A 10,557-nucleotide genomic window follows, 5' to 3' on the forward strand; every position below is an offset into this window, starting at 1 on the left:
ATATAAAAATAAAACATGAAAATTAAATATTTATAACCCCACAATAAATAAAATAAAACAGTCGAAATAATTAAATAAATCAAAATGGTTAAAATTTTAAAAACCTTTTAAAATTCCAACAAGAATTACTCTCGAAAAGATGAAGTGATGACCTAAGCTAGCAAAAAAGATGAAATGATATCGAGAGAATTACTCAAGAAAATAACTTTTCTATAACCCCTTTCTATCGCCATAGTTTCCTCGAATCTAGTCTAATGACATTGAAAAAATTGGCCACTAACCGGCATGAGTCTCCTAAAGAAACAAAGAACATCCAGCAAACTCAATTAAGCTTCTGGAATTATGAGAGAAAAAAAAAAAACTATAAACTCATAGAGTTTGTGGATTTTATTGACCAAAAAGTACCAATACTACAAATCTTAAACAACAACGACAAAAGGAAGAATAAACACTGCTAATCTTCCTCCGAGACATGACATAGAGATCACCACTTAGTCACTCAAAAGCCTCAACGCGCCAATTAACAGTAAATTTATCATGACCAAGCAGCAACACCTCAAAGAGTAGCTTTGTAAGATGAGGCACGTATCCAAAGCAAACCCAGATTCGTGGCGGAGATAATAGATATGCTAAAGGAAGACCATATAAGTATATATTTGCCAAAAGTTAGAGAACACTGAGAATCCAGAGAAAAACCCCCCAAATATGAATCTCTCTCTCTCAAAAGCTCTCTCTCTCTAAAAAGTTTTGGCTATCTAGCTGCATCAATTAAGATATATTTGACTCATGGTCAACCTTATTGTTCTCAACATTAATGAGCTTTAATGAAGTTGATCTGCAATAACTTTCTTCTAATTTAGGATTAGCCTGATAAGAATTTGAACTAGGATGAGTTCACAACTGGTAACCTCTCCTAGTATATAGCTGAATTGTTGATTAATTAATTAGTTCAGTTTAGTTTAGTAGGAAGTTTCATGACCCCTTTCCTTCCATGGTCTAGTGGGTCCCAAAAATAATTTGAAAGATATGATTCATGAAAGCCAAGTGCCACGTGGGATTCTCAAATGCGCAGAAAGTGGGATGGGGCCCATCTTGATTAGAAAGCCCCATTAAACTACAAGCGGCTGAGTGGAGGATCCATAAGGTTGAAATCTATTATCTCCAAATTAAATATAAATCCTAATGCGGCCAATAAGCCTTGGAATATTCTCAAAGAAAGATACAGTGATCAATTATACAATTGAAAAAAGGAAAAAACCCTAGAAAAGCAAATTTAGCCCCTTTAAGCCTTTACCTTTTAATTATATATACACAATCCTTTGCATCCAAATTCACTCAAAACATTGTCATAACAAAACATGTCTGCTTCTACTTTCTTTGTGAACTTCAACTCTAGAAGACTTCTCCTACACAACCCACTTTACCAACCACCAAACACAGCCTCCTCCCCAATCTCCTCCACAAACCCACATGACCCAACAGATCAATACCCTGGTGACAACAGCTTTGATGCAAATGTTGTTATGGTCCTCTCAGTCCTCTTGTGTGCCCTAATTTGCTCACTTGGCCTAAACTCCATCATCAAGTGTGCTTTGAGATGCTCAAGCTTTGTAGAGTCCAGAAGCAGCAGCAGCAGCAACACCTCCGCTAGGTTAGCCAACACAGGAGTGAAGAAAAAAGCCCTAAAAACTTTCCCAACAGTGAGTTACTCAGCTGACCTAAATCTGCCTGGGCTGGACACAGAGTGTGTGATCTGTCTTTCGGATTTTACAGCCGGTGAGCGTGTTCGGCTTCTTCCCAAGTGCAACCATGGCTTCCATGTCCGCTGCATTGATAAGTGGCTGAGCTCACACTCCTCTTGCCCTAAATGCAGGCACAACTTGATCGAGACATGTCAAAAAATTGTGGGTTTCACCCCAGCTAGCTCCTCAGTCCCACCAGTGCAAGAAACCATTGTAAGCATTGTGCCCCTTGAACCTGAAGGTTTGGTACGCAATTATAGGGGAATTAGCTAGCTAAGTTTTTATAATTCTTTTGTTAATTGTATAATATGTAGTTAATTTCCTGGGGTTGAGCCCACTGGTAATCCCAATTCAAAGTGTAATTACTTCCAGTTGTGAAATTGTTTAGTGTCTCCAATTCTGATTTGTTCAATTTGTTTTTTTTCTTCTCCGCCTAATAATTGTGCAAAAGTTGTGTGGAATTTGAGAGCACACTTTTGAAAATCAGAGAATTTGGAACTTAAAAACTCAATTATTTCATGTACAAAACCTTTGTGCTGACTCAACATCGCAAGAAGCTTTCACCAAAGTGGCTGCCTTCATAGGATATCTGATGAGGAAAATCACTCAAGACCCAGCATGATTTGAAGTCTTGAAGGGAAATTCCCCCAATCAGCTGGGACAACTAACCAATTTATTTTTCCCTTTCTTTTATTTATTTACTTCCAAATTTTAAAATCAATTATTTTAATTTGAACCAATAATATGCTAGTGTACAATACACAATACAATGGCATTGCCAGTGCCATATTAAAATCCTATAGCCTATAGCATGGTCAAGGCGGCACAACTAAATCAATATAATCTCCAAAATCCGAGAACCAATAAATTGGACAATAACTTCAAAGTCCATGCCAAAAAAATGGAGTAAACTAATTGCTATGACACATATTCAAACGCGCCCTACGTTGAAACAGGGACAAAAACAAAAGGCAAAATATAAACAAGGATTGGAACAAATATTAATGGAGCACATATTGGAAGCTGAGGGTGAAACCACTAGGTGCTTTCAAATCAAATCAAGTGTACCAAAAGGGAGATTTTGTATCATAGTACTCACGTGATGTGTCTTCTAAGGCACTAGTTAGGCACTCACAACTAACACTACTAGCAAGCCAGGCGGCTAAGATTTGATTTGCCAAAAAACTCTTGAGAATGTGTTATATGTGTTTTCAACATATTAATTAGATATTGGAAAAGAAAAAGAAAAAGAAATATACTATTGCTTGCTAATACCATATGCAGGTGCCTTGACCAAAAAAAAAAAAAACCATATGTAGGTGTCGCGTAATAGTATAATTCAAAAGTCGAGTACCGTGTCCACATAGAGCTGTAAATGTGCACAAAATTCTAAATAGTAACTGTAATAAAAGTAAGAATTAAACAAGATTAAATTCATATTAAAATTCAATAATAAAAGCACTAAGGCATCAAGGTTTTATCTTCAACACACTTATTTGTAGGATACAATTCTCTTCTATTGAGGGACACCCTTTAGGGTTCCCTACGATTTTTTTTCAACAATCCAAACCATCTATTTTTTAAGTCTACATTCATAGATCATCCTTGCAAAAAATTAAACAAATCAGAAACCGTTTCGACATCCAATTGTATCCTACAAAATTAATGAACACAATACTTCAAGAAAGTACTAAAATTTCAATATCTCAATTGAGTGATCAAATGATATCGGATTCAAGTGAATTTTTTGTAGAGATGATCTTTGAATGATTATTTAAAAAATAGACAGTTTGAATTGGTGAAATACAATGTAGAGTGCGCCTTACAAGGGTATCCCTCAATGGAAGCTCTCTGTATATATATGTATATATATAACATCAATTAATATGATGCAAAATTGAAGACAGGTTAATATATAGTTTAAATTATATTTCTATTACTCAAATGGTTCTAGTACATCATGAAAAGTTTAACGAAAGTAACTTGGCTTTAAAAATGAACTAAGTACATAACTCCATTCATCTCTCTTCTCGTCAAGAAGGACATGATCCAGACACTGAAGAATAAGAAGTGACATGGCGATAGGGGGACTTAACTTCCGCAAGCCATACACTCCTCTCAATTCTACAGAAAGCACACTTGTGGCAAATCAACATCACCATCCACCTTATTAGTATTCTGCTCCACCAAATAACACCAGAAATATTCACCACCTCATTATATAGCATCAAATGTATTGTAAACAAAAGGTATTTTCTATAAAGAACATGATAGAAACTGTTTACACCATAATCAACCGAGCATATCCAGCATCAAAACGACTGGCACTAAGGCGACACGCCTTCTCCCCTGCCAAATACCCTAAAGGAACACACAGACAAATCTCTCGAAAGTGACTGACGTTATCACCTTCTAACATGTCGAAAGAAGACACTCTTCCGAAGTGGTAGCCACCGCCAAACTCCCAACTGCCGAACCTAATATCCAAGGACACGTGTCATCACCACAGCAACTTGCGCAAAGTCCCACATTGAAACTTTGTGCAAAACTCCCATTTTCACTTTCCTATAAGTAGGGAACAGTTCCCAAGTAAAAAGGGTAACTATTTTCTCACATTTACTGTTGTTTGGGTCTAATTTGGCACACCTAGTCCAATATCAAAAAACCCATGTCAATTTTGGACAGCCACCAACGCTCTCCTTATGATTGGGCCAAAAACCTGCACGCCCAGCCTAAGACCTATCAACCCACGAAAATAAACTTGGGCTTCGAAAAACAAAGAAAAGAAATTAGCCCACAAGTTCCAAAACTCAACATGGGCCTGGCACAATCAAATGAAAAAGAGAAAAACCCAAAACAGAAGCAACCCACGTGATTAACTAGCTTTGAAAAGTCAGCAATTTCAACTGAGTTGATGAGGAATTAATGAAAGCAGGCCTTAAACAGCAAAAGTCTCCACCTTTTTTCGACATAAGAAGATCAAAATCCCTTTTTCTATATTCAGAATTTTTTTGCTCCAGAGCAAGTGCCATTTCGAAGAGATAAGCAGGTTATAATTTCTAAAAAAGATAAGTAGGGTGCAGGGAGTTGTTCATCTGAAAAATCAAACTAACCATCACGGCAGATTGAATTCACAAGAGCAGTTAAAAATTGAAGAAGGATTAGGTTTTCTTTCAAAGAACAACAGGGAAGTGACTGCTTTAGAATTGACTATTGATGGTTTACTTGCCATAATAGATAACTTCACTTTTCTTTGAGACTTAAAAAATAAAGATCTTGTTTTTTTTTAGAAAATCTGCCGCCCATTTTAAAGATTAAAAAAACCACTCTAACATTTTCTATAAATATGAGAGGAGGTGAACAGATCAAAGGACAACCAAAAAATCAATCAAAAGCAAAAACTCAAAATGATCACTTGATCTCAAAAACCTTCAAAAACATTGAAGCAACCAACAGTTCATTGAGCCACAAGAAAGAAACCAACTACAAATCAGAATCTCTAACTTCAGTTTAAACTCAGAGAAATAAGTCATTCAAAACGAAACTTCTCTTGTTACAAATTTGGTTCAGCATAAGCTAAATTAAGCAGAGTTTGGGTTTTACAGATATAAAAACCTCAACAAATTTATGGAGAGCCCTGATCAAGCGAATAAGTACCACAACGCAGCTTCTAGCTCGAATCCTCAAGTCCAACCACTTCGCCCCTTCCAGATCAAGAGGTTCCACTCGCCCTTTCAAAAAGCCTGGCTTGAAATAGATTAAAGCTCGCCAAACTTGAACGTTGATATCGATTTACAGCTGAAACTTGACACTTGAAGTTGTTGATAGTCCATCCAGCTCAGATTAGAAGCATCTATCCAGCAAAATGGAAGTCCAGGCCCTTTTTGTCTTTTTAAGAATTGGTTTTCCCTTTGAGCTTTGGAAAAGGCGTTCGCCTAAAAATAGTTCACTTTCTTATCATTTATTCGCCATAACTACTTTTATCTTGTGAAAATTGTGAAGTCCTCACCAGTCTGAGGCAAGAAAAGAACTTACTCGGGAGATATTCCTCATCCAAATTCACAAACGCTTATTTAGAAATCAGTAACTTGGGGTGCAAGTTATCTATTTTTAAGAAGTATGCTAGGATTTTCATTGCTAGCAGTGGCACGCTCGCACACAAAATAAAGTTGACTTGTTGACCAATCCATGATTTTCGAGACAATGAGAAACTTTACCCTACCATCACAGGACCAAATATCAAACAGGTGAACAACTCATACTCGCTTACCATCATCGGAGAGCCTTTGACAGCATCACACCTGTGTCCAAGCTTGACGATCGCTTCCTCTTTGTCTTCTCGCAGTTCTTCCAACTCAAGGTCCTAACCTTCTTCCCCAAGATCCTACGATTCTCTAAGTTGACCCTCCCAAAAAGAGCATCAACTTTGGCTAACTGTGGAATTGACTTCAATCCATTTTCTCTACCACCCCGCTAGCTCTCCCCCATCAAGCCCCATCACCTCTTCTACTCCCCATAGTCTACTATGCCAAGCAAGGCCAATACGATACCCAGCGCCACACCCCGTGGGGATTCCTCTCGAAAGAAACCTTCGCAGAGGGAATCTCTAGGAGGAGGTGGAGCGCCTCACCAAAGATGACCAAGATGACGGAGAACTACGAACACCTTCGTACCAAGAATGTCGAGCTGGAGCATGACTGTCGTGCCCTGAAGCGTAACTAGGAGAAAACTCACCCCAATTGCAAGGGCCTCAGTGACGAAGGCATGTGCCTCCTTTTCCCATCTACTCTGGCACCGCTTCGAATCTGGTTCTATTGGCTGAATCCCCGCACTATCAACTCATTCAACAGCTTGAAGCAAACCTTCCTGGATCATTTTATGATCCACACCGATCGCTTGTACTCCGCAGATGATTTGTATGTGCTTCGGCAGGTGAGGACAAACCTTTCGGAGTATGCCACCGCTTCACCAGAGTATTCCCACCGCTCGAGACAGATGATGTGGCTGCTTATGGAGCTTTCAAAAGTGGTCTTTGCGATTACAACTTTAGCTATCTCGCCCATAGCAACCCATGGAACACCTACACAGAGCTCATGAAGCAGCAACAATCCATGCTAAGGCCGAGTACTTTAATTCCAAGCATGGCCACCTAACCCGTCCTAGAGCACTTTTGGTGATCCCCACCGCTTCAGACTCCACCCTAGCCAAACCTCACCATTCCGCTTCACTCGATAATCGAGTACCCAAGACTCCCAAAAGGAAGGATGGCTACCAGCACACCTTCAAGAATGGGAAGTACGGCCAACACGGCAACCAACATCGGTTCGGCGACAACAACCCTTCAAGGACAAATGGTCGTGCCTCACTCCCCTTCGAGCCCAAGTCCAGGTTCGAAGTATTCACCATCCTCAACAGTGCTTAAGAAAACATCTTGGTCCATGAGGCACCCATTATACCCAAACCTCCCCCCCGGAGATCGATCGACTGACAAGCCCATGCCGAACACAGGCATCTTCTGCCGTTTTCACTAGTTTACTGGCCATGATGCAGAATCTTGCATCACCTTGCGCAACATCATTAAAGGTCTCATCCATGAGGGGAAACTAGACAAGTATGTGCACAACCTCCCACCTCCCCCGAACCCTCACCAACGACAGATTAACATGATTTCCACTATCAGTGGTGGTTCTACATTGTCCGGGACCTTCAATGACTCCATCAAGCACTACGTCTGCTTTTCTTATGCACATAAGGTCTTCGATTGTTTGTACCTAATAAAACACGGTCATGAATCGATTGAAGAGACTTCCCTTTGGCCCGGGCCCTAGCGCTTTCGTCAAGCATTTCGCCTCCTAAGAGAAAAAGAAAAGCTACAAAGGAAAATCCTCGGCCTCGCGACCGCAGCTTTGAAGACCTGTGCCGAAGGTCGCAAAGACACGGTCTGAAAACGCTGTGGTTGAATCGCCACGTGGCCTTAGGGCCCCACGCTCCATTTAATGAAGTAATGCCTCTGACTTCGCAGCAAAACCCACTAGTCACAAGAAGCATTCAATGCACGAGGGAAGTGACTAAGTCAGGATTTGGTGATGAGAATCAGGGTGGTTAGGCGCAGACATTCTCACAAGTAATCTTACGACTTAGGGTCAGATCATCAACCACCAGTCCAGGGCATTAAATGCGTTCCCACGGCCAAGAGGGCAGAACCCACGATCAAGGCGGTGGCCGAGATTTACCGAGATTTATGGGGGTCACACCACCAAACTTCTCAACCCCATACCACCATACTTCACGATCCCAAATGCCGATTTGACTACCCACTTGCCCTGGTCAGGCTCCACCACGCAGGTCTTGTCAGCCTTGAGTGTCCCTCCAGGACTTCAGAAATACTAAGCTCAGGACTACGTTTAAAGGGTTCAAACACCAAAACCAAAAGCCTCCCACGGAGCAAATTATATTTTCCTGTAATGCACTTTCAATACCTTTATTTGCTTTCTTAAGAGTAGTGGTAGACAATAAGGAAAATCCATCCATCAATATATCATACGACCCTTGATTTTCAAGGCGCCGGAGCACCATCTCTGTTATCGCCTAACTCACCCCATATATCATACTACCGTCGCTCTCTGAGCAACGTTCCGGAGCACCGCCTAAAACACGCCACCAACACCACCACTAAACGGCCTTATAGCTCAAGCCGTGAACTGAAGGACGAGATTCGTTCCTCACTCGGCCACAATCATTTGATTAGGAGTTGAACGCAAAACAGGCGCAACATTTAAACCATCTTCTACCCGAACCTTGTCATCATCTTGACGCACGGTAGACCGCGGCACGCCCGCGCACAACCGCACCGCATCCAAAAGAAGGACGCCACGTGTTGACGCGCATCCTCGCCCGAGCACCGCACCGCAAGATTTGCGATGGACAAACATTTTTGCACGCCAAGTGGGACTTGTTAAAAACTTATGGTGGAAACTAGGGCACAGGCAAAGCTCAAACACAAAATGGTCGAAATGACTTCTGAGGCTCTTGAGTCCACCTCACCAATCACTCGCCATCTGAGACCGAACATGCGGTCGGAACCTCGACCAGTGGTCCAATAACGACGGATAGCACGACCGAGTCCATGGGAGAGCAAGCCGTCGTCGAAGATCTGATGGTGAAACAGCCTACAGGATCGAAACATCCTTCATGGCCGTAATGGACAGATTCTCCTGAGCTACGGACGCGCAGAGAGGATGCGGTGACCTCGTCGGACACCTCCCAGAGCCGGCAGAGGCCAAGAGCGTGAGAGGTTCGAGCCCCATGGCGAAAGTAGCACCTAGGCGTCTCGGCCGCACCTGCGCCAAATTACTACCGATTCACCACGACAAACACCGGGGCGTCCTACCAACATGGGTAATCCCTGACCGACCTACTCGGCAGAGACGACGATGGCCCTTTGGCGTGTCATGGGCAAAGCAGCCCCGCATACCTGCTGTCCAACAACTCGCCTACCCACACTGTGGTCGCCCGCACTCCATCCCGCCCAAGCAACTCGACCACTACTTCGCCGCAGTGAATACAACCAGAGCACCACTGCTTCACCATTACATACGCTCGTTATCGCCATCGCTCCCATCTTCAGAGACGGTTCGGCCGTTTAACAACAACGCATACGAACCCGGTCAAACCTACGGCGATATCCGTACCACCTAGCTCGGCCACAACGGCCGAACCTCCCGCTCAAGTGGCACACAGGCGTCATAGAACGAGGGGCAACAAGTCCCACGACTAGTTGTGGCCCAAAGAAGAGGTACCTCCTCGTGGGCTCCGATTCAAGACGCCCGCGAATGATCGAGGATGGCCGGCTCGAGGCGCCGAAGAAATTGACCGAACCTCTTCCACTAACTACCGCTGCCGAATTCATTTTATTCTCTAGGGATGGGCAGACCTCCTCCATCGAACACATAGGCCGTGAAGCGCCTAGTGCGGGAGGCCGATTTGACGCCTAAGCCCGCTATTCGCTCACTCTCCGACCGGCGCGCGCCTTCTCGTGGTTCATAAACCTTCCGCCGAATTTGGTGAGGGATTGGTCTGACATGGAAAGGATATTCCATGAACATTTCTACCAGACCAATCGGGAAATAACGGTCGCCGAGCTGGCAAGGATGAGCCAGGCGTCGGACGAATCACCTCGCGACTACTTGCAACGGTTCAAAACGTGCAGAAATTGGTGCCGCAAAAACCTACCGGAGAGGGAATTTGTCAAGATGGCTGAAGAAGGGTTGGAATTCGAATACCGGAAGAAATTCCAGAGGATTGAATTCCGGGACATGCACAACTTGATCAACAAGGTGGACCGATACGCATTCTTGTTGAAGAAAGAGGTGCAAAAGAAGACGGCTTCAAAAGGGACTTACTATCGGAATCCCGTTGTCAGCTATGCCAAAGCAAACAATCCCGCAGAGGCCGAGGGCGATGAAGTTGAGATGAGCTCAGCCGAAATCAGCATAGACAAGCCATTTGTCTGTAAAAGACTTGTCAAGGCCAACAATAGCCGCATAAAGATTCCCGACGCCAAGTTTGTGACTCGAGAGACGAAGGCCTACACTTTTGATTTGACTAGGGCCGAAGCTATCTTTGACCTCACTGTTAACCGAGAAAAAGGTCAAATTGTCCTTCGGCTATAAAATTCTGAAACCCAAAGAGCTCAAAGGAAAGATGTTCTGCAAATACCACAGTTTTTGGTCTCACAACACCAATAATTGCGTTGTTCTGCGAGATGTCATCCAGAAGTTGATAGACGAAAAGAAGCTTCAATTCTAGGAAAAGG

At 42.8% G+C, this 10,557-nt stretch overlaps 1 protein-coding gene across 1 annotated transcript; it reads left to right on the forward strand.

Moving 5' to 3' along the window:
• The first annotated feature begins 1,314 nt into the window (after positions 1-1,314).
• Positions 1,315-2,154, forward strand: LOC103332015 (RING-H2 finger protein ATL78). Its single transcript, XM_008234707.2, has one exon. It carries the CDS (start codon positions 1,359-1,361, stop codon positions 2,013-2,015), a length of 657 nt encoding a protein of 218 aa, XP_008232929.2. The 5' UTR covers positions 1,315-1,358; the 3' UTR covers positions 2,016-2,154.
• Positions 2,155-10,557: the final 8,403 nt, after the last annotated feature.

The sequence above is a fragment of the Prunus mume genome, linkage group LG1 (assembly GCF_029339155.1).
Source record: "Prunus mume cultivar Tortuosa linkage group LG1, ASM2933915v1, whole genome shotgun sequence".
NCBI classification, from domain to species: Eukaryota; Viridiplantae; Streptophyta; class Magnoliopsida; order Rosales; family Rosaceae; genus Prunus; species Prunus mume.

Bases quoted from the DNA above. Each gene is read 5' to 3' on its own strand.
- LOC103332015 (XM_008234707.2), top strand. From the start codon at position 1,359: ATGTCTGCTTCTACTTTCTTTGTGAACTTCAACTCTAGAAGACTTCTC.